General features: G+C 48.3%; 1 protein-coding gene across 4 annotated transcripts in view; it reads left to right on the forward strand.

The window, feature by feature from the left end:
* Positions 1–24,351, forward strand: part of FAM3D (FAM3 metabolism regulating signaling molecule D) — a 44,509-nt gene that overhangs the window by 8,977 nt on the left and 11,181 nt on the right. For 3 of the 4 annotated variants that reach the window (XM_070050670.1, XM_070050668.1, XM_070050669.1), the window contains exons 2-7: positions 2,314–2,364; positions 4,108–4,215; positions 4,533–4,691; positions 6,628–6,648; positions 10,088–10,205; positions 11,215–11,273. In XM_070050670.1, coding sequence (XP_069906771.1) covers positions 2,352–2,364; positions 4,108–4,215; positions 4,533–4,691; positions 6,628–6,648; positions 10,088–10,205; positions 11,215–11,273 — 478 coding nt within the window. In that variant the 5' untranslated portion in view covers positions 2,314–2,351. The remainder of the gene's footprint in view (positions 1–2,313; positions 2,365–4,107; positions 4,216–4,532; positions 4,692–6,627; positions 6,649–10,087; positions 10,206–11,214; positions 11,274–24,351) is intronic. The other variant, XM_008260859.4, reaches the window with a different exon arrangement.

The raw sequence follows: 24,351 nt of genomic DNA on the forward strand, positions 1-24,351 counted from the left end.
GAGTATCCCCATCTGCCTGGCCTTGGCCCTATGTTTCTCCTTTTTATTAAAAAAAAAAAAAAAAAAAAAAAACTTTATTGGCCGGTGCCGCGGCTCACTAGGCTAATACTCTGCCTGCGGCGCCGGCACACCGGGTTCTAGTCCAGGTCAGGGCGCCGGATTCTGCCCCGGTTGCCCCTCTTCCAGTCCAGCTCTCTGCTGTGGCCAGGGAGTGCAGTGGAGGATGGCCCAGGTCCTTGGGCCCTGCACCCCATGGGAGACCAAGAGAAGCACCTGGCTCCTGCCATCGGATCAGCGCGGTGCGCCAGCCCGGCAGCCATTGGAGGGTGAACCAACGGCAAAGGAAGACCTTTCTCTCTGTCTCTCTCTCTCACTGTCCACTCTGTCAAAAAATAAAAAAATAAAAAACACTTATTTATTTGAAAGGCAGAGTTACAGAGACAGGGACAGACAGATCTTCCCATCAGCTGGTTTATTCCCCAGATGTCCACAATGACGGGGGTTGGGCCAGGTGGAACCCAGGAGCTTAATCTGACTCTCCCGCATGGGTGCAGGGGCCCAAGCACTTGGGCCATCTTCTACTACTTTTCCCAGGCTCCCAGGTTACGGGTGCGCAGGGAGCTGCATCAGAAGTGGGGCAGCCGGGGCACAAACCAGAGCCCATAAGGAATGCCGAAATCGCAGGCTGCAGCTTTTAGCTGCTACGCCGTAGCTCTGGCCCCTGGCCCTATATCTCTCTGTGCTTCCGTTCTGTCTGGCCTCAAGCTCTCCTGGCTCCTCCATACACTGAATGTCGGGGTCTCATCCAGAGGGGTGGGCCCCACCCGGCACAGTCATAATGTTAATGTACTTTCGCATCTGAAAGAAAAGTTGGTGATTTGAATTTCAGGAAGTTAAAGTCCTAAAAATCTGCAGGGGCAGCGCCAGTCGAGGGCTCAAATTTCTGACCGGGAAGGCTCTGGAGGAGCAGGGTCAGGGCAGGTGGGAGGATTTGCATAATTAGCCGGAGTAGCTGCTGCTGCCCGTGATTACCTAGGAAGGGCGGATGGGCCCAGGTGCCTCAGTGGAGCGATGGGGAGGCCCATGATGCAGCCAGGGTCAAAGAGGGCATCAACAAAGGCCAGGGGTTAAGGCCCGGTCTCCCCTATCAGGCCTCAGTCCTCGCAGCTGGGCTTTGAACATGCATTCTAGAACAAAGGAGATTCTGGGCTGGGAGGGGCAGGAAGAGTGGCAGGAGTGGTGGGAGGGGAGGGGGACAGAGAAAGCCCTCAGGCTGGTGACAGGGGGCCCAGGCAATCACCTGTTCTCCCCTGGCCTTGCCTCCCCTCTCCACGGACCTCCTGGGGGCTTTCGAAGCTGCTGAATCACCCTAACTGTCCAGCATCTGTGGGCGGCCCAGCCGCAGGGAGAGGAGGGAAGAAAGTGCCCCTCCCCCTGCCCGGAACTCCAGAAGGAAACAAACATTGATTTCAAAACTTTCCTCTGGCACCAAAAGTGTTGGCCATGGACTTGGCATGGGAGGAGGAGGGTTGGGTTAGGGATTCCGCCCCTAGAGATTCACAGCCAAATTTTGGCTCTCGTCTTTTTTTTTCTTTTAATATTTTGTTATTTATTTGAGAGGTAGAGTTACAAACAGAGAGAGAGACAGAGAGAAAGGTCTTCCATCTGCTGGCTCACTTCCCAAATGGCCGCAACAGCCAGAGCTGAGGTGATCCGAAGCCAGGAGCCAGGAGCTTCTTCCTGGTCTCCCCTGCGGGTGCAGGAGCCCACGTGCTTGGGCCATCTTCCACTGCCTTCCCAGGCCATAGCAGAGAGCTGGATCGCAAGAGGAGCAGCCGGGACTTGAACCGGCGCCCTTGGCTCTTACCTTTGCAAGCTTAGTAATCTTGGGCTGAACCATGGTGAGTCCTGCTTACTCATCCCCAAAAATGCAGTACCCAGCGCACCTGTAACCTGTGAGCCTGATTACTCTTCCTTATGATCCATCAGCAAGGATCACTCGAGCTTAAGCAGGGTAGATGAACAGGTGAGTGAGTAAACCCAGTCCTCCAAGCAACAGGGGCCATGAGACGGCACCTGCCTTTGCTTAGATGAGAAACCTCTGCGCCTAAAAGAAGACATGGTAAATGGGACATCGACCTCCAGGGGTGAGAGTGAGTGAGAAGCAGAGGCAGGGAGGGCAGGAGGAAAGCAGCCGGTTCAGCCCCCAGGTGGTGAGGAAGGAACCACGGCGAGGCGGGAGCTCCTCAGTGGGGCACCTGCCGGTCCTCTTCAGTCTCCATCATTTCCAACTTGCTTCTCTCCTCTCCATAGGTCACTGCTGACCCGAAGCTGCTCCTCACTTGCACAGGATGAGAGTCTCAGGTAGGACCGGGTTCTGGGGGCGTTCAAGGTTGGGGCTGAAGGGGGAGTCACTCTCCTGTTGGCAATGTCTACTGCATGCACAGTCGGGGGTTTGGTGTACCCATCCTCAGAGTTGGACCGGGGCCCCGGAGAAGCCAATCCAGGGGAGCCCTGGGGGACTGCCTGCCTCACGGCTGAGGGGTAGAAAGACTTGGGCACAGCAGCTCCTCCTGGCTAGGGTCCTAGGGGTTGGCCTCATCCTGGAAACACCTGGCTCTGGTTGGAAATTAGGGACAAAATATTGACCTCAATGTGGGAGGGAGGCTAGTCTAGAATCTTCAAAACAAACGGCACAAGGAAGACAAAAGCCTTCTCAGTTGCACCCCAACTGAAAGGCACATGCCTCAGTTTCCTTTTTATTTATTTGAAAGTCAGAGTTACACAGAGGAGAGGCAGAGAGAGAGAGAGAGAGGTCTTCTATCCGGTGGTTCATTCCCCAGTTAGCCGCAATGGCTAGAGCTGTGACGATCCGAAGCCAGGAGCTCCTCCCGGGTCTCGCACGCGGGTGCGAGGGCCAAGGACTTGGGCCATCTTCTACTGCTTTCCTAGGCCATAGCAGAGAGCTGGATAGGAAGTGGATTAGCCGGGTCTCAAACCAGCACTCATATGGGATGCCGGCACTTCAGGCCAGGGCATTAACCCACTGCGCCACAGCGCCGGCCCTATGCTTCAGTTTCATTTCCAGTTATGAGGAGCCAGGAGCACTCGTTTTGGAGTCAGCTTGCATCTCTGGGTTCAAACCCTGCCTCTGTAAGCACAGGGAGAGGATGGCAAGCCTCAGTTTCCTCATCTGTAAAATGGGGCGATCAGTCGGCTCTGGCCCAGATGTCAGCTGGCGCCCAGGGCCATGCATTCCCCAGCCCGCAGCCATGGGTCCTTCTCCCCCAACCTCTACCCAAAGAAGCCTGAGTCCAGCGCAGAGCCACGGAGCTGAGCTCCGGGGCAAGGAGCGAGAGGGAGCCCCCAGGGCTGGGCCTGAGCCCTGGAGGTCACAGGAAAGCAGCCTGCTTTGGCCCAGGACGCAGGGGGCAGGTGAAAGGGACCTCAGTTTCTGGTCCTCAGAAGGCAAGCGAGGGGGGCAGGGAGCTCTGGGGGTGCAGTCTGCCTTCAGGGTTGGCCCCTGGGCCATGTCGGGGGCAGGGAGCAGTCTGGGGTGGGCACAGCAACTTGAGGCAGTAGTTGGTGGTGGTGGCTTTGCTGGGAGCTCATTGGACATGTGGAGGGCCAGCCGTGCCTGCTGTCAGGCTGCCCTGGTGGCTGCTGCCGCTGCTCAGTCTCAAGGGCCTTGCTGTGTCTGCTCTGTGGCTGAAAGACTCCAGCACGGAGAGGCTGAGCTCCTTCCCAGGCTCAACCCCGGCGTCAGTCGCCAGCTCCCCTGCCCTGATGCCCAGGGCTCACCTCGGGGTACAAAGGGCAGGTTTCCAGGCCTCATGCCTGGAGATCTCCAGGGGACTGAGTCCCAGCAGGTGCGCCCTTGCCTTGGTCTCCCAGGGCACTGGCTTTCAGGAACATTGCTGCGTAACCAGGCAGCAGGATCTTAGCATTTGATATGGCATGGATTGGTATGTGGTCCCGCCGCACAGCGCCACGGCCTGCTCCACAGCGTGCGTGCAGCCTGTGCCGCCGACGTGGGGTCTCAAGACACCAGCTCTGGCAACGCAGTCGGGTGCTGTGGTCTTCTGGCAGCCTCCCCTTTCTCCCTAGGTCTGCTCCGCCTCCTGGTGTTCACTTTTGTCCTGGTCACCACGCTGTTCTTCGTGCGCAGCTACATCAGCTTCAACATGCAGACAGTCCGTCTGCCGCGCTGGATGGGTGAGTGCGGGGCCTCCTGCTGGGGGCTGCGGACATAGTCCTCCCTCCGTCCCCGGGAGACCTCGGAGACAGCCGGTCGCGGCGAGGTGTGCGCCTGCCGTCGACGAGGAGGGCAGGATGGGACAGAGGCACCCATGGGCTGTCAGGAAGGCTCCAGAGACTCTGGGCCACACCTCTGTCTGTGCCAAGGGCTGCTTTGGAGAAGGACTCCCAGGAGGGGAGGACTGAGGGAAGCAGCCAAGCAGGAAGAGTAGAGAGAAGGAAAGAGCTGTGTGTCGCATGACTTCACCTGTGCTTCCTGTGCCCTCTGTCTGCAGCCCCTCCGTGCAGAGCCCACCCTGCCCAGCCCCTTCTGAGCCTTCAGGTCTCCACTCCTATGTCACCTCCTGGGCCTTCCTGGTGCCCCCAGCTGCCAGTGTGCCCCCTACTCCTCTCAGCTCAGCCTGTTTTCTCCAGAGCACTGTCATCACTCAGCAGTACGTTGTTCCGTGGCTGTGGCCTGTGGGCACCCTCTGGAGTGGGCACCCTTCCTGAAAGTGAAGCCTTTATCTTGTGTACATCCGTCTCTCTCGCACCCGGCACAGAGCAGATGCGTAGGGAACAGTTGATGAGTTCTATGGCTGCATCAGCGGACGGGTGGGAGGATCGGAAAGTGGGTGGGTGGGTGGATGGACAGATGGACGTCTGATTGGATTCCAATGCATACAAACGTGAAAGTGGGTTAACAGCCTCAGAGTCTACAGAAACACTGCCAGTGCTAGGAAAAGCACAGCGCGGGCACGACGGCCTGACGTGACAGCTCACGTCCACTTTCCTATCCTACTCCGATTCCCTTCAGTTTCCTATCCTGGCTGCACACCCCCTTTTTATTCCAGGCATTCATATTGAAGCACATATATTACTGCAGCACGCTTTTTTATTTTGTATTATTGTATTGAGAAATAATTGGTTTCCTTTGCAACTCAACCCATTTTATTTATGATGTATTTAATAACTTAAATTCTGCCAGAGTAGGGAGTGCCAAGTGTCTGAAAGGAAGGGAGAATTAATTTGTCCTGAGGGGGTTTTCCAAAGCAACCTAGGGATCCATGGCATAGAAATAGTGTGGCAACGAACTCCTGGCTTACCTGGCAAATCGGGCAGCACTTGTTCAGGTGGGAGAGAGAAACTCTATGTGGTTTCGACAGTACAGGGTTCTTGAGTCACCTAATGGGGATGTCCATGGGGATCTGCCTGCAGGTGTGGCTGGATCCAGGGGCTCCCACAAAGCCTGCAGAGCCTGTCTCTCCACATCCTTGGGCTCTGCTTGAGGCTGCCTAGCCCAACAGGCCCAAACCTACTTCAATGGGCAGCTTTCTCTCCAGGGCAGGCGCGGCCGCTGCCAGCTCTTCCAAGGCCACAGCTTCTAGCTTAGTTAAAACAGCACTTCTCTCTCTCCCCAAGAGACACATCCCAAGCCAGGGCAGGACTGTGTCTCAGCTGTCATACTATGATGGGCCCAGCTGGGGCCTTGGAGGCAGGGGTAGGGGGGTACTCCAGGACGGACAGTGCCCCCAGGGCCAAATGGAAGATGTGCCAGAGTGTGTGGGTCTCTCCAAAAACGAGCTCCTTTCTCTGCATTTCTGTGTCGTGAGTTGTATGCGGGAGGAGCGGGGAGAGTCTTGTCCTCCAGGACTTGGTGCCAGTATGAGGGGAGACCCGAAGTAGAACCACGTAGGTACCAAGTAGGACACAGCCTAAGACAAGACGGCGGGAAGTGTCTGGCACCCTAAAGGCCAGAACAGGCAGTCTGTGCTGTGGGCGATCAGGAGGATCCCCCCCAACACAGCCCAACCAGCACCACACATGACGGCCCCTTCTTGGGGCCCAGGGCCAGCCCCAGGGTTAAGCCCCTGACAAAGGGATGTCACCAGATCTTCCCCACAGACCAGTGAGGGCTATGCTGGTATCTGTGTGCAGCCAGGAAACCAAGGCTGAGAGAGGGCCAGTGTCACAGGCAGTCTCAAACTGCACACAGTCACAAAGTGGGGTGAGGGCTCGGACTCCAGTGGGTCTCCTAACAGAGCCCGGCTTCTTCGTCACCACACAGAGTCGTGTGTGTGAAGGTGTGTGTGCACATGCATGGGGAGCATACATGTGTGTGAACTTGTAGGTGTGGATGGGTATGTGCATGTGTGTACACTGTACTGTGTGGATGTGTGCGTTGTGTGTGTGCACATGTGTGAAGGGGTGACTAGGGAAAGTGAGAGAGGACTCAGGGTGCAGTGCAGCTTTGGCTTTGTTTCAGAGGTGCCATTTTAAGTCCCTTCTTCCCACTTCCATTCTGAAGAGGCCAGGGTTCGTTCTCTCTCTCTCTCTCTCTCTCTCTAACTCTCCATAACTCTCTCTAATGAACTGTCTTCTCTCCAACAGGCTTGGTCACCAAGGAGAACCGTGAGTATCCCCCAGCCCCCACCCATGCCCCAGGGCCAGTTGTCCTGATGTCCCAGGGCCTCTAACCCAGCCCTGCGAGTCCCAGCAGCTGCCCAGCTGCCAGCACCCACGCCAGTGGTGCCTTCTGAAGTGCCTAAGCCCTGTAGGGGGGTGGTCTTTGACCCATGCAGGGTGGAGGGAACAAGACTCAGCCGTCCTCCTGTCCCAGGGCCACCCCTGCAGCCTCGACCACGCCCAGCCACTGCCTCCCCCTCTGACACCCTAACCAGCTAGGAGCCCGAGCCAGGGGCTGTTCTCCTTAGTGACATAACAGGGACCCCAGGCCGGCTCAGGGCTCCTGCTCCAGGTGCCAGCTTCAGGGGGGTGGGGGGAGGGGTGTGCCATGTTGGGCACTTTAGGAGCTCCAAGAGACAAACAGAAAGGGGTTACTGCTTGTCGGGGTAGAAATGCAAGATGAGCCAAGAAAGGCGGAGCCAGTGTTCTGGGTTTGAGGAAGAATACCCCTCTTCCAATGGGAGGCATCAGGGGAGGTTTCCAGGAGGAGGTGGCCTTTCAATGATACCTCTGGGAGGAAGGAACAGCCTAGGCAAAGGTGTAGAGGCAGGCACACGTGGGGCTCCTGTGCAGACCTCGGCTAGAGAGTCAGGGACAGGGGCAGCAGGGGCAGTGCCTGGGGGGCGGGGGTGCTGAGGCCTCCGATGCCAGCCGCTGTGGTGGTTGTCAGGGCTTGAGCAAGGACCCGTTCCCGAGGGGCAGAGGAGGTGAAGGGAGGGAGAGCCCGATGCTGACGATGGGAACCATGATGGAGTGTGTACCCTGTGCCAGACACTGTATTCAGACCTCAGAGACATCTCGTGTGGTCGTCCACACAGCCCCCGGGCTGGGACAGTGCAGAGCATAGGAGAGGCTGGGTCTCCTGCCCGAGGGCACGCTGCTCTAAGTGGTGGCGGGAGTCGACACCCCCCACCAGCTAACCCAGGGCCCTCCCCCCTCAACAGCTCTCCGCAGGAGGCAGCCCCTCCAGGCCCCTCCATCTCTGACTTAGACGCAGTGGGGACTCCACAGAGGGCTGCTGCTCCAGGAGTAGGAGGATTCTACCCGTGGGAGCCCAGTGCGCGGTGCTGTTACAAAGAGCAGAGGAACCCCCCACACCCTCAACCCCCTCTCCCTGAAGCCTCTGCTGTCCCGTTCTGAAGCAGACGCAGCCTGGCCCAGCAGCCTGGTGCTGAAGAAACACATGGACAGCACCCGCTGGTGGGGTGGCAGATTCAAGCCCCAGTGCCACCTGTCGCCCGGGGCAGACATCGCCAGTCGATCCCAGCACTCTTTGTCCATAGTCAGCCTCAAGAGCTTTTGTATTAAGCCTCTAACAGCAAGTCTTAAATTGGCATTTAAGCTGAAACCTACCAAGTTGACAACTCTGATCTCCACCGCCTCCCTGCTTTCCCAGCCAGCAAAGATAACGGGAGAGATGTCTGGCAGGTGGCACCGCAGATTAGCCTCCTGGCCACCCCCTCCCCTTCATGTCCTTGACAGCACGTGGTGTCCTGCTGTGAGCAGCAGTGCCGGGGTCCCTGGTGGCTTTGGACCTCAAGGTTTCAGGCAGCTGGAGAGGAGCAACCCAAAGCCAGAACCCAGGCAGCAGAGCAGCTGCCTCCCAGGGGCCGAGACGCTCCGCCCACCCCGCCCGCCCAGGTGCCCTCTGCCTTCAGCCAGAGCTTGAGCGTGAAGAACCCGTGGTCAGAAAATCAATTCCGGAAAAGCCTGTTTAAGCCGCGCTGCTGACGGCAGCGGGACCGGGCTTAGCTGCAGCCCGTGAGGCCCTGGGCAGATTGCGGGGTGGGCCCCGGCCAGCTCGGGCCAGCCCCTCTGCTCACAGGAGTAACATGGCCTCTCCTGGAAGGGGAGGGTGATGGGTGCCCAGGGCTCAGGACAGCGGAGGAGCCAGGCACTGGCTGAGGACCGCTGGGCGGCCCACTCCACATCAAGCCTGGGTCCCTCCTGGAGATGCCACAGGGAGTGAAAGCGGCAGGTCCAGTCCGTGGCCAGCTCGCTCTCTCCTGAACAGCTCTTCCTGGGGTCTGCACCCCGCTGTCTGCCTGCGCTGCCAGGGCCTCCCTTGCTGGGGGACAGCCAGGAGGCAGGTGTACTGAGGCCACAGAGGGGGGCCAGGCTGGGTATCTTCCCAGGGCTCTGCCCAGGGAAGCCGAATCCAGCAGCATGCTCCATGGGGGCTGCATTCGCTCCTAACCGGGGCGCCTCTACCCGCTCAAGGGTGCCCCACGCTCGCCATACCTGCAGCAGTACGTGGTGTGCCCCGCCCCCCTCCCCGCTCCGTCTCAGGCTCAGCCTGGCCCAGTGCTATCCCAGTGTGTGTCCATCTCAGCAAGATTCCTTGAGTGCCTACTAAGTGCTGGTGTGGGAGGTCCTGGGGCAGTTGGATGAGATACTACATACAAAGCACCTGCTGGGTGTCTGGCATGCAGCAAGCCCGCGGCTGGGCGGCTTCTCTTAGGAAACCTGAGGGCAGCAGCAGAGCGCGCCCTGGCCGGGCTGTGCCTGACCCCTGGCACAGGGGCTGGGGACAGAAAGCGGCTCAACCTCGCCGTCCCCTTTTCTAATTCCACATGGACCAGTTCTGGCCCAGCACGGCCTGCCCAACCGCCAGGTGCTGAAAAATATGTATGTGCGTGAATTCAGAACTGCCAGGCTGAGGGCACGGGTGTCGTCCCAGCCCACAAAGGGCCTTGCTGCATCTCAGGGTCTCATGCACGTCTCCCATCAGTCTTGACTTCCTGGATCTGCCCTGTGAGGATCTTAGCAAACCCACGGTCATCGGAGATGCACACAGTGGCTGCCCAGTGGGCCCCAGACTCTGCCCTGAGAATTGAGTGGGACAGCCAGAGCCGCCTGCCTGTTCCCTGTGGCATCCCAGGGTCTGGCTCTTAGCAGGTGCTCAGCAAATGAGCCGCAGGTAAATGAACGTACTTGGCATTGAGCTCTGCTCACGGAGTCCTCGTCTAACCCAGTGGGGAAGGCACCGCTGTTAACCCATTTGACAGATGAGGAAGCCGAGGCATGAGGAGGTTGCTGACTTGCCGGGAGAACCTAGCTAGAGAGAGGTGCTCTCACCCAACAGGCGAGGGTCCCAGGAGGCCCTCCAGAGAGTCCCTTCCTTGTGGCGACACTGGTGGTCCACTTATTCCTCCACTTGCTCACTAGGGCATGGGCCTGCAGGGAAGCCCCCAAGCTACTTCTGTGCTGGGCGGGCATACAGTCCTGCCTGCGCCCGAAGGGCTTGGTGGGGTCCTGGGGTGGGGCGGTGTCGTGTGTGTGGCTGGGCCCTGAGCCCACTCCCCGGCCCTGCCCCTCCCTGCTCCACTGCTGTTTCTCAGGCTGCTGCTCACCAGGGGCTGATCTCTCCCCGCTTCCTCCCCAGAGGTGGCGAAGACCAAGTGTGGCCTCAGCAAGCCCTGCCCGGCCAACTTCTTTGCGTTTAAGATCTCCAGCGGGGCTGCCAACGTCGTGGGCCCCTCCATGTGCTTTGAGAACCACATGTAAGTGCCTGAGGGGCACCGCGTCCCTCTCCTGTCATGCATTCGTTCACTCATTCATTAATTTTCACTCACGGGAAGATTCTGAGGCTGCAAGGGGTGGGCTTGGGAGATGGGCTCAGGTGTCCTGCTGCAGGTGTGTGGGCCATGTCTGCCGCACCTGCTGCACCCCCATCTTGTCCCCACCCCCACCTCTACCCTGGAAGAGATTGGGGAAGGGGGGCTGTCAGGGTCGCCTGCCAAGCCTGCAGCGGAGCCAGGGTCTGAACTTCGGACTGACAGCTGAGCTGCTGGGCTTCCTACTAAGGGGATGCCTGTGCTGTGGGGAGGGTTCACGACCCAGGCCAAGGCATTGAAGCCCACAGGTAGCAGGCAGCAGGGCTTCCACCTGGGTGCGAGAGAAAGTCTGTGCCTGTTATCCAAGCTAGACAGTAAAGGCCCCGGGACGCCAGGTCCACCCTCTGACAGAAGACAGAGATGGGAGACCAGGTCAGGACTCAGAACCTAACCCCTGTTTGCTTAGGCAAAACCATGGCTGATTGGTTCATTCACTTAAAAGGCCAGAGGTGGTGGACGTCAGGACCAGCTGGATCCAGGGGCTCACCCCCACATCGCCAGGGCTCCCTGTCCCACCGACTTCACCTCTGCTGTCACCTGTCCATTAGCTTCAGTTTTCTCTGTGGAAAATGGACTTTTCTGTGCAGTCAGGAAGAGAGGACCCCAGCTGGTCTGACACATCAACCTAGCCTAGCTCCCCGCTGCCCCCGTCCCAGGATGGGTCTCAGTGAGTGGGCTGCGTCCAGGGCTATGCCTGGCCCAGTCGCTGTGGCCAGGGGCCCAGCATGCTCTTCTTGTCCAGGCCAGAGAGCACAAGGGGCCAGTCCCAGGAACCACTGGGCCTGAGAGCAGAGGCAGACGGCTCTCCTCAGGGGTCCCCAGCCACAGAAGCAAGGGGGTGGTTCCTCTCATGGGACCCACAGTTGTGTTTTGTTTTCCTTCCTCGTCCTTTTAGTATCATGAGTCCAGTGAAAAACAACGTGGGCAGAGGCCTGAACATCGCCCTGGTGAACGGTGAGTGGTCAGGGGCGCTCCCAGCATGCACTGGCGTCACCTCGTGGCGCTCAGGAGGGGAGGAGTGGCTGGTGGTGGGCGGAGGGGGGCGCCCAAGGTCTCAAGGACCTGCTTCTACCTGCACTCCTGGCCTGGCGCTCTCCACTCCTCCCACTTCTCCGTGGGAATGTGAGCCGTCCTCAAACCACCGCAACTGAACCCACACACAGGAAGCCGTAGGAGACGACCAGTGTGAGGTCACGATCTGGGTGCACACGTTCATTCATTCATTCAGCAATCACGGCAGCAGCTCCCGTGGGCCAGGCCCTACACTTGGCTCTCGGGTCAGCCACGAACTCCAAGTCCAGGGGCCTCCCTTGCTGCCTCTCACAACATGGGCACCAGTGACAGTAGGGCTAGTGTTCAGAGAGCATGCCCTGTGTGCTGGTTGTCTCGTTCAGTCTCAGGCCAGGATGTAACTTTGCCCAGTACCCCCATTTTCTAGGTGAGAAATAGAAGGGCTGAGAGGTTAAGCAACTTTCCCAGGGTCACACAGCCAATGGAATCAAATAGATCTGAAACCAGATCTGGCTGATTCCAGGTTGTCATCTTTGCACTGAACCACCTACCTTGACTAGAAATGTCTCCAAGCATATATGCAATGCCTACTGCATGCCAGCCAGGGAAAATGCTACAAGTGACATCTGGGCCTCAGAGCCACATGTCAGAAGGGACAGGTAGCTGTCAGGCAACTCTTAGTCCTCGATGAGGCATATGTTCCTTTGAGCAACTGTTCAAACGCTGGCCTTCTACACCCCCACCCTTGCTCTCCAATTCCGGAAAAACTTAAGCCCACACAATCACAAAAGCAGTTTTAGGTTTTGTAGATTCCCTCCCTAGCGCCCAGGGGAAGTCGCTGTGTTGTCCTGCCCCCCGGCCCCTGTCCTTACTCAACTTGAGTCAAGTCACATACAGAGCTGGCATCCCTTCTGCAACATCTCCATCTAGTGGCAGACGGTGAGAACTGCAACTTACCTCCAAAACACCAGGTCTGAGGTGCGTGGGGAGAGTGGGGCACCAGGACTCCTGCCTCCTTGTGCCACACAACCCACCAAGGCAAATTCGGGCTCCTGTCCTCATGGCATCTGAGCGCCACTCAGCTCACTGCAGGTCCCTTTGCCTTCAGGAGCTGCAAATTTTCCACTTAAGTGTGAATAATGATGGTCATCATTCTTGTTGCTATGTTTTTCAAAACCAAATACTATATTGCAGAATTCAAGAGCTTTGAAGTCAGAATGATTTTTGGGTTGCTCCTTTTTTTTAGTGTGTGTGTGTGTGTGTGTGTGTTTTTCTTTGCTACTGTTTCTTTTTTATTTTTAAGTTATCCAAGTTTAATTTATTTCATATATATAGATTTAGGAGCATAGTGGGACTTCCCCCCACCTTTCCTCCCACCCACAGTCTGACTCTTCCTCCCTCTCAGATTACCATTCTTTATTTTTGCAATGATGTATTTTCAGGATATTTAGTGATCATATAGTTAACCCTACTTGCAATAAAGGAGTTCAATGAATAGTATGAAGAGAAAGAGAACAAAACAAAACAGAACCTGTTCCTCAGTGGAGGCGACCAGGGCTATAAACAATCATCTGTTCTCAAAATGTCTATCTCACTGTAATACATTACTTCTCGGGTATTCTATTATGTCGGATCAGGGAAAACATAGGATATCTGTCCTTTGGGGACTGGCTTATTTCACTAAGTATAATGGTTTCCAGTTGCATCCACCTGGTTGCAAGAGAGGATATCATTTTTTATTACAGCTGAGTAGTACTCCATGGTGTGTATATGTACTGTAGTTTCGTAATCCACTCAGCAATTGATGGGCATCTGGGTTGAGTCCATATCTTAGCTACTGTAAATTATGCTGCTATGAACATGGGGGTACAGATAATTCTTTCATATGCTGACTTCCCAGGAGTGGGATGGCCGGATCACACGGTAGGTCTATATTCAGATTGCTGAAGCACCTCCTTACTGTCTTCCTCAGTGGGTGCACCTGTTTACTTCCCAACAGCAGTGGATCCTGCGGTGGATTCCCCATGTTCTCGCCAGCATTTGTCATTTGTTGATTTCTGTATGTGAGCCTTTCTAACTGGAGTGAGGTGAAAGGTCATTGTGATTTTGATTCGCATTTCCCTGATGGCTAGTGATCCTGAGCATTTTCACAGTGTGTGTTGACCTTTCTTGAAAAAGTGCCTGTTTAAGTCCTGTGCCCACTTCTTCACTGGATTGTTTGTTGTTGTTGAGTTTCTGGAGCTCTTTATATATTCTGGATGTTAACCTTTTAACAGTTGCATAGCTAGCAAATATTTCCTCCCATTCTGTCGGTTGCTCTTCACTTGCTGAGTATTTCTTTTGCAGTACAGAAACTCCTCAGCGTGATGTAGTCCCATTTGTTAATATTGGCTTTGCCTGGGCTTCTGGGGTCTCTTCCAAGAAGTCCTTGCCTATGCCAATGTCTTGTAGTTTCTCACATGTTCTGTAATGATTTGATAGTATTGGGTTGTAGATTTAGGTCTTTGATCCATGTTGAGTGGGTTTTTGTGTAAGGTGTAAGGTAGGGGTCTTGCTTCACTCTTCTGCACATGGAGATCCAGGTTCCCCAGCACTGTTGAAGAGACTGTCCTTGCTCCATGGGTTGATTTTAGCTCTTTTACCAAAGGTAAGTTGGCTGTAGATGCATTGTTTGATTTCGGACATTTCTGTGCTGTTCCATTGGTCTAAAAGTCTGTTTTTGTCCCAGTACCAGGCTGTTTGGATTATGACTTCCCTTAATATGTCTTGAAATCAGATATTGTGATGCTTCCTGCTTTGTTTTTGTCATATAAGATTGTTTAACCCATTTGGGGTCTCTTGTGTTTCCATACGAATTTCAGCATAGTTTTCTCTAGATCTGAAAAGAATGTTTTTGATATTTTGATTAGGGCTTTATTGAATCTAAATTGCTTTTGGTAGTGCGGAAATTGATTATGGTGATTATCCAATCCATGATTATATGATCAACTCTATGTTAAGTATAGTGTTCAATGAATCTTATGAAAGAAAGGTAAGGAAAATATTATAAGGGAAAAGATAAACAAAAATATAGAATAAAAAGTTATTCCTCAATAATCAAGAGAAGGGCTGTCCCAAATTGTTGCTTCTCAAATTGTTGTTTTCATTTCTGTATGTTGTCTTTTAGGTGCTGTATTAGTCATCTCAAGTCAGGGAGAACATATAGAATTGTCCCTTTGGGACTGGCTTATTTCACTAAGTATGATGATGTTTTCCAGTTTAATCCATTTTGTTGCAAATGACCAGATTACATTTTTTTAACTGCTGTGTTGTATTCCATGGTGTGCATATCCCGTAATTTGGGTTGATTCCATGTCTTTGCTATTGTGAATTGAACTGTGATAAGCATGGAGGTATAGATAACTCTTTCATATGCTGATTTCTTTTCCCTTGGGTAGATTCCCAGGAGTGGGATGCCTGGGTCATATGGTAGGTCTATATTTAGACTTCTGAGGTATCTGCATACTTTGTTTGCCACCAACAGTGAATTAGGGTAACTTTTCCTCCCCATCCTTGCCAGCATTTGTTGTTTGTTGATTTCTGTATGAAAGCCATTGAAAGGGGGATGAAGTGAAACCTCACCGTGGTTTTGATTTGCATTTCTCTGATGGCTAGGGATCCTGAGAATTTTTCCTGTGTCTGTTGGCCATTTGGATTTCCTCTTTTGACAAATGTCTGTTTAAGTCCTTTGCCCACTTCTTAACCAGGTTGTTTGTTTTGTTGTTGAATTTCTTGATGTATTTTCTGATTATTAATCCTTTATCAGTTGTACAGTTTGCTATTATTTTCTCCCATTCTGTTGGTTGCCTCTTTAATTTGCTGGTGGTTTCTTTTGCAGTGCAGAAGCTTCTCGATTTGATATAATCCCATTTGTCAATTTTGGCTTTGATTGCCTAAGCCTCTGGGGTCTTTTCCAAGAAATCTTTGTCTGTAAAGATGTCTTCTAGGGCTTCCCTAATGTTCTCTAATAATCTCATGGTGTCAGGTCATAGATTTAGGTCTTTAGTCTATTTTTGGGTAGATTTTAGTGAAAGGTACAAGTTAGGGGTCTTCATGCTACTGCATGTGGTGATCCAGTTTTCCCAGCACCATTTGTTGAAGAGACTTTTCTATGTCTTCATGGCTCAATGTAGGTAGGTTGTATGTGTCCAGGAGTCTATCCATGTCTTCAAGATTTCCCAGTTTGTTGCCATATAGCTCATTGTAGTAATAGCTGATAAGTCTTTTATTTCTGTGGTGTCTGTTGTTACATTGCCTTTTTCATCTCTAATTTTATTGATTTGGATCTTATCTATCCTTCATTTGGTTAGTAGGGCCAGTGGTGTGTCAATTTTGTTTATTTTTTTTTTTTTTTTTCAAAATATCAACTCTTCGGCCAGCGCTGCAGCTTAATAGGCTAATCCTCCGCCTGCAGCACCGGCACACCGAGTTCTAGTCCCAGTAGGGGTGCCAGATTCTGTCCCAGTTGCCCCTCTTCCAGGCCAGCTCTCTGCTATGGCTGGGAGTGCAGTGGAAGATGGCCCAAGTCCTTGGGCCCTGCACCTGCATGGGAGACCAGAAGCACCTGGCTCCTGGCTTCGGATCAGCGCGGTGATCCTGCTGCTTCAGCCATTGGAGGGTGAACCAACGGCAAAAGGAAGACCTTTATCTCTGTCTCTCTCTCTCACTGTCCACTTTGCCTGTCCAAAAATAAAAATAAAAATAAATATATCAGCTCTTCATTTTGCTGATCTTTTGTATTGGTTTCAGTTTTGTTGATTTCTTCTCTAATTTTAATTATTTCTTTTCCCCTATTAGTTTTGGGTTTAGTTTGCTGCTGTTTTTGTAGATCCTTGAGATGTAGTGATAGCCCATTTATTTTGTGCTTTTCCAATTTCTTGATGTAGGCACCTATTGCTGTAAACTTTCCTCTTAACACTTTTTGTGCTGTATCCCTTAAGTTTTGATATAGTATATTGTCATCTTCATTTGTTTCCAGACCTTTTTTTATTTCTCTTTTGAGTTCTTCTATGACCCACTGTTCATTCATGAGCATGTTGTTCAATCTCCATGTGTTTGCATATACTCTAGAGATTCCTGAGTTGCTAATTTCCAGCTTCATTCCATTGTGGTCTGAGAAGATGCATGGTATGATTTCTATTTTTTTGAATTTGTTGAGACTTGTTTTATGGCCTAGTATGTGGTCAGTCCTAGAGAAAGTTCCATGCACTGCTGAGAAGAATGTGTATTCTGCCCCTGTAGGATGAAAAGTTCTATAGGTATCTGTTAAATCTATTTAGTCTAAAGTGTCGATTAAATCTGCTGTTTCCTTGTTGATTTTCTGTCTGGTTGATCTGTCCATTGTTGAAAGTGGAGTATTGAAGTCTCCCAATACTGTTGTATTTGAGTCTAACTCTCCCCTTTAAGTTCCTTAACATATCTTTTAAATAACCCAGTGCCATATAATTCGGTGTATATGCTTTTATAATAGTTACATCATCCTGTTGAATTGATCCCTTAATCATTATATACTGCCCTTCTTTGCCTCTTTTAACAGTTTTTGTGTTAAAGTCTATTTTTGATATTAAGATGGCTACACCAATTCTTTCTTGGTTTCTGTTGGCATGAAATATCTTTTTCCATCCTTTCACTTTTAGTCTGCATGCATCTTTGCTAAAGAGATTTGTTTCTTGTAGGTAGAAAATAGATGGTTTTTTTTAATCCATTCAGCCAGTCTGAATCTTTTAACTGGGGAGTTGAGGCCACTTACATTCAAGGTGACTATTGGTAAGTAATGACTTTGCCCTGCCAATTTTCCAAAAATGTTCCTATTTTTTACTTTGAATTTTCTTTGAACTTTTACCGAGAGATTTTCTTCCTTTACTTTCTTTTATAGTAATGACCACATTTCTGTTTCTATTTCTGTATACAATACATCCCTAAGCATTTTTTGTAGGGCTGGACAGTGGTGAAAAATTCTTTGAATTTCTGTTTGTTATGAAAAGTCTTTATTTTACCTTCATTCATAAAAGAGCTTTTCAGAGTATAATATTCTGGCATGACAGTTTTTTTCTCTTAAGACTTAGACTGTATCTCATTGTTCTCTCCTGGCCTATAGGGTTTCTGATGAGAGGTCTGCTTTGAGTCTAATTGGAGTTCCTCTGAAAGTCATCTGGTGTTTCTCTCATGCACATTTTAGAATCTTTATGTTTTACTGTGGTGAATTTGATTATAGTGTATCGTGGCAAGGATCTTTTATGGTAGTGTCTGTTAGGAATTCTACATGCTTCCTGTATTTGGAAGTCTTTCTTTCTCCAAACTACAGAAGTTTTCTGTTTCTATTTCACTAAAAAGGCCTTCTAATCCTTTATCTCTCTCCCTGCCTTCATGAACTCCTAGAACGTGTATATTGGGTCTTTTTATATTATCTTGTAGATTTACAACAGTGTTTTTGCAGTTTTCTAATTTCTTCTTGTCTTTGGTTTGACTGTATACTTTGCTGTGCTTTGTCTTCTAAGTCATGTATTCTTTCTTCTGCTTCACCAATTCTGTTGTTAAGGCTGTCCATTGCATTTTTTATTTGTTTTTTGAATACTTTATTTCATTTTGATTTCTCTTTAAGATCTCAATTTTATGGGAGAAATTTTCTTTTGTGTCCTGTATGGATTTTAGTAATTTGTACATGTGCTTCTGATTACATCTATGTAATCTTTCTTTTTTATTTGACAGGCAGAGTTAGACAGTGAGAGAGAGACAGAGACAAAGGTCCTCCTTCCATTGGTTCACCCCCAAATGGCTGCCACGGCTGGCGCTGCGCCAATCTGAAGCCAGGAGCCAGGTGCTTCCTCCTGGTCTCCCACATAGGTGCAGGGCCCAAGCACTTGGGCCATCCTCCACTGCACACTCAGGCTATAGCAGAGAGCTGGACTGGAAGAGGAGCAACTGGGACAGAATCCAGCGCCCCGACCAGGACTGGAACCCAGTGTGCCGGCACCACAGGCCGAGGATTAGCCTATTGAGCCGCTGCACCAGCCCGTCTATGTAATCTTATGTGCAATTATTTGAATTCCGTTTCTGGCATTTCTTCCACTTCATCATCTTCACAATCTACTATTAAAGTGTTGTGTTCTTTTGTAGGTGTCAAGTTTTCCTTATTCTTGTTTCTTGAATTGGTGTGTTCTTCGGCATTTGTGGAGATACTCATTGTTTTCTTCTTTTTTTTTCTTTTTGTTGTGGTGACTTTATCTTTGTACTATTAATCTGTAGATAAGTGGAGTGTCTAATTTCCATGAGTATCTAGAGGCTTGTAGTGGATGTGGCCACAGAGCTCTGTTCAGTTCTCCAGGTTTAAGGGTGTGCCTATGTTGACAGACCCAGGGTTGGTGTGGTAAATCTTTTCTTTTCTTTTTTTTTTTTTTTAATCAGAAGGGAAATTTATTCTGCTCAGCTGAGATCCTATCCTCAAAGGGGGCCAGTGCCTGAGCGCTAGCCCAGTGGGTATAATATTCATCTGCTGTGTCCCAAGGACAACACATTTGATCTGTGCAATCCTCAGTGTAGTTCAGTTTCCCAAGCAGTGTCTCTTACCAGGTAACCAGGTAACTCAGCATATTGAGTCTCCCTCTGACTGTTCAAAGTCCCTGCCACACCATGAGTCCTCCCACACACCCTCAGTTTTATTCAGGGCCCTGGTACAGAAGCATCACACAGTCACAAGCTCCAAGCCCCCTTTTAGTTCTCCCCTCCAGATTCAGGAGTCTCTGCTTGGCTGTTCGTTGGACACAGACACGAGCTGCCACAGCTGTTTCATATGTCCAAAATGGCACCCACTTTATCAGCTTGTTATAGGACACATTGCCAGGTGGTCAGGGAGAAAGAAACGTGTCTGTCCTGCCCATAGGGCTCCAAGCCATGTTCTCTCTAGTCTCTTCCTGCAGCTTTTTCGCCAGTGATTTAGGCTGCTGCAGTCTGGTCTCACCTCAGTTTCCAATGCTAGTTTGTAGGCTCTCAGCTGCTGGAGTCATGAGCCACGGGTGCCCTCGCCCTCTACCTAGGTCCACCATGTCCCTCTAATTTCAGTAGTTTCTTATGCCATTTTCTCCCCAACTCTTCTCTGAGACTACACTGTCTCCACTTTTTGAAAACTGTCTTCTCCTGGGCTAGAGCAATAAGCTCCCTCCCTACTCTGCCATCTTGGAAAAGCATCGTTTTTTCTACATCTGAGAAGAATGTCCTTGGTATTTAGATTGGTATCGCATTGAAACTATCAATTGCTTTTGATAGTATGGACATTTTGATATTGATTCTTCCAGTCCATAAACTTAGAAGATAGTTCCACTTTTTTGTATCTTCTAATATTTGTTTCTTTTAATGTTTTGTAATTGTCATCATAGAGATCTTTGACATCCTTGGTTAAATTTATTCAAAGTATTTTTTTATTTTTCTATCTATTGTGAATGGGACCTGACTTAGAAGTTCTTTCTCAGCCATGACATTTTCTGTGTATACAAATGCTATTGGTTTATCTGTGTTGATTTCATGTCTTGCCACTTTTCCAAACTCTTTTTTGAGCTCACTGGAGTCTTTTGGATCTCCTATATGTAGGACCATGTCATCTGCAAATAGGGGTAGTTTGATTTCCTCCTGTCCAATTTATATCCCTTTGATTTCTTTTTCTTGCCTAATGGCTCTCGCTAAAACTTGCAGGACTATATTGAGTAGTAATGGTGATAGTGGGCATCCTTGTCTGGTTCCAGATCATAGGGAGAATGCTTCCAGCTTTTCCTCATTCAACAGGGTGCTGGCTGTGGATTTGTCATACGCTGCCTTGATTGTGTTGACAAATGTTCCTTCTATACCCATTTTGTTTAGGGTTTTCATCATGAAGGGAAGTTGTATTTTGTCAAATGCATTCCCTGTACCTATTGAGATAATCATATGGTTTTTGTTCTTAAGTTGTTCATGTGATGTATCATTCTAATTGATTTGTGAATGTTGAATCATCCCTACATACCAGGGATAAATCCCACTTGGTCTGGGTGAATGATCTTTCTGATGTGCTGTTGGATTTGATCAGCTAGTATTTTGTTGAGGGTTTTTGAATCTGTGTTCATCAGGATTTTAGTCTATAGTTCTCTTTCTCTGTTGCATCTTTTCCAAGTTTAGAAATTAAGGTGATGCAGGCTTCATAGAAACAGTTGCGAGGATTCCCTCTTTTCAGTTGTTTTGAATAGATTGAGAAGAATTGGAATTAGTTCTTCTTTAAATGTCTGGTAGAATTCAACAGTGAAGCTGTCTGGTCCCGGGCTTTTCTTTATTAAGAGGGCCTTTATTACTGATTTAGTTTCTGTCTTTGTTATTGGTCTGTTCGGGCTTTCTATTTCTTTGTGACTCAATTTTGGTAGTTTGTATGTTTCTAGGAATCTATCCATTTCTTTTAGGTTTCCTAATTTGTTGGCATACAGCTCTTTGTAATTGTTTCTGATGATTCTTTTTATTTCTGTGGTGTCTGTTGTTACAGTTCCTTTTCCATCTATGATTTTAGTGATTTGAGTTTTTTTCCTTCCTTTTTTTGGTTAGTCACACCAATGGTGTATCAATTTTGTTTCTTTTTTTCAAAAAAACAGCTCTTCATTTCACTAATTTTTTATATTTTTGTTTGAATTTTGTTTATTCTCTAATTTTAATTATTTCTTTACTCCTTTTAGTTTTGGGTTTGGTTTGCTGTTGCTTTTCTGGGTCCTTGAGATGCATTGATAACTCATTTTTTGGTACCTTTCCAGTTTCTTCATGTAGGCACTGATTGCTGTAAACTTCTCTCTTAACACTGCTTTTGCTGTATCCCTTAAGTTTTGATATGATGTATTATTGTCTTCATTTGTTTCCAAAAATGTTTTTATTTCTCTTTTGATTTCTTCTATTACCCACTGTTCATTTAGGAACATGTTGTTCAGTCTCCATGTGTTTACATATGTTCTCTCAAGATGTTTTTGAGTTGTTGATTTCCAGCTTTATTCCATTGTGGTGAGAGAAGATGCAGGGTATGAATTCAATTGTTTTGAATTTGCTGAGACTTGCTTTGTGGCCTAGTATATGAACTATCCTAGAGAATGTTCCATGCACTGATGGAAAAAAATGTGTATTCTGCCATGTGGGGTGAAAGCTTCTGTACATACCCGTTAGGTCCATTTGGTCTATAGTGTCAATTAACTCTGTTGTTTCCTTGCTGATTTTCTGTCTGATTGATCTATCCATTGTTTAGAATAGGGTACTGAAGTCTCCAATTACTATTGTATTGGAGTCTATGTCTCCCTTTAGGCCCATTAACATTTGTTTTAAATAGCCAGGTGCCCTGTAGTTGGGTGCATATGTTTATTATAGTCAAATCTTCCTGTTGAATTGACCCCTTCATCATTACATAGTAGTGCCCTTCTTTGTCTATTAACAGTTTTTGTGTTGAAGTCTATTTTGTCTGATACTAGAATGGCTATATATATAGCATGGAATATCTTTTTCTGTCTTTTCACATTCGGTGTGCATATATCTTTGTTAGTGAGATGTGTTTCTTGTAAGCAGCAAATAGACGGGTCTTGTTTTTAAATCCATTCTGCCAGTCTGTATCTTTTAACTGGAGAACTGAGGCCATTTACGTTCATTTTTACTATTGATAAATAACAACTTGGCCCTGCCATTTTTATATAAATATCCCTGTTGTTTACTTTGGATTTCTTTTGTACTTTTACAGTCATGGGGGATAGTTTCTGTCTTCTCATTCTTTCATAATGATGGCTATCTTTCTGTGTTTCTGTGTGTAGCGCATCTTTAAGCATCTTTTGTAAGGCTGGATAAGTGTTGGAAAATTCTTTCAATTTCTGTTATGGAAAGTCTTTATTTCACCTTCATTCATAAATGAGAGATTTGCAGGGTACAGTATTCTGGGTTGACAGATTTTTCTTTTAAGATTTGGTCTATATCTCGCCTGTAGGGATTCTGATGAGAAGTCACCTGTGAGTCTAATTGGAGATCCTCTGAAAGTAATCTTTCTTTTCTCTCATGCACATTTTAGAATATTTTCTTAGGTTTTACTGTGGAAAGTGGCTACATCGAGTCATGGCAAAGATCTTTTCTGGTCATGTCCGTTAGGAGTTATATATACTTCCACCACTTGGATGTCCCTTTTCTTTCTAGAAATTGGGGAAGTTTTCGGTAATTAATCCATTCTGTCTTTCCACACCTTCAGGCACTCCTAAGACCCATATGTTGGGTCATTTGATAGTATCCCATAGATCTCTAACAGTTTTTATGTTCCCTATTTTCTTCTTTTTCTGTCAGATTTCCAAAGATGTGTCTTCTAGTTCATATTTCTACATGCAAAGATGCAGTTTTCCCAGCACCATTGTTGAAGAGACTGTCCTTGCTCCAGATACTTTTTTTAGCTTCTTTGTTAAAGATAAATTAGTTGTGACTGTATGGATTGATTTCTGGAGTTTATATTCTGTTCCATTGGTCTACATATTTAATTTTGTGCCATTACCAGGATGTTTTGATTATAATTGTCCTATAGTATGTCTTGAGATCTGGTATTCTAATGTCTTTAGCTTTGTTTTTGTTGTCCAAGATTGATTTAGCTATATTCAGAGTTCTCTTGTGTTTCTATATGAATTTTAGTATTTTTTTTAGATCTGAGAAGAATGTCCTTGGTGTTTTGATTGGAACAGCATTTAATCTATAAATTGCTTTTTGTAGTATGGACATTTTGATGATATTGATTGTTCTAATCCATCACCGTGAAAGATTTTTCCACTTTTGTGTGTCTCCTATTTCTTTATTTAATGTTTTGTAATTTTCATCATATCAAATTTTGATATCCTTGGTAAAATTTATTACAAGGTATTTTATTATTTTTGTAGCTATTGTGAATGGGACTGAGTTCTTCCTTTTCAGCCAAGGCATTGTCTATGTATACAAAAGCTATTGGTTTTTCTGTGTTGATTTTATATCCTGCCACTTTTCCAAACTCTTTAATGAGTTCTAATAGTCTGTCAGTGGAGTCTTTGGATCCCTTATATGCAGGATCATGTCATTTTCAAATAGGGATAGTTTGAATTCCTCCTTTCCAATTTGTATCCCTTTGATTTTTTTTTCTTGCTTAATTGCTTTTGCTAAAACTTTCAGGACTATTATTTACACTGAGTAGCTATGGTGAGAGTGGGCATCCTTGTCTGGTTCCAGATCTTAGGGGGAATGCTTCCAGCTATTGCCCATTCAGTAGGATGCAGGCCATGGATTTGTCATATATTGCCTTGATTGTGTTGAGGAATATTCCTTCTGTACTCAATTTGCCTAAGGCTTTGATCATGAAAGGATGTTGTATTTCATCAAATGCTTTCTCTGAATCTATTAAGATAATAATATGGTTTTTTGTTCTTCAGATGATTAATGTAGTGTATTACTTTTATTGACTTATGAATGTTGAAGCACCCCAGCATACCAGGGATAAATTCCACTTGGCCCACATGAATGATCTTTCTGATATGTTGTTAGATTCAATTAGCCAATATTTTGTTGAGGATTTTTGCATCTGTGTTCATCAGGGATATTGGTCTATATAGTTCCCTTTCTCTGAAGTATTTTTTTCTGGTTTAGGAATTAAGGTGATGCTGGCCTCATAGAAGGAGTTTGAAAGGATTTCCTTCCTTTTGATTGTTTTGAATAGCTTGAAAAGAATTGAAATTAGTTCTTTAAATGTCTGGTGGAATTCAGCAGTGAAGGCATCTGGTCCTGGGATTTTCTTTGTTGGGAGGGTCTTTATTAGTGATTCAATTTCCATCTGTGTTATTTGTCTGTTTAGGTTTTCTATGTCATCATGGCTCAATTTTGGTAGATTGTATGTGTCCAGGATCTATCCATGTCTTCTAGATTTCCCAATTTGTTGGCATACAACTCTTTGTAGTAATTCCTGATGATTGTTTTCTGTGGTGTCTGTTAGATATCCCTTTTCATC

Source organism: Oryctolagus cuniculus, chromosome 10 (assembly GCF_964237555.1).
Source record: "Oryctolagus cuniculus chromosome 10, mOryCun1.1, whole genome shotgun sequence".
NCBI classification, from domain to species: domain Eukaryota; kingdom Metazoa; phylum Chordata; class Mammalia; order Lagomorpha; family Leporidae; genus Oryctolagus; species Oryctolagus cuniculus.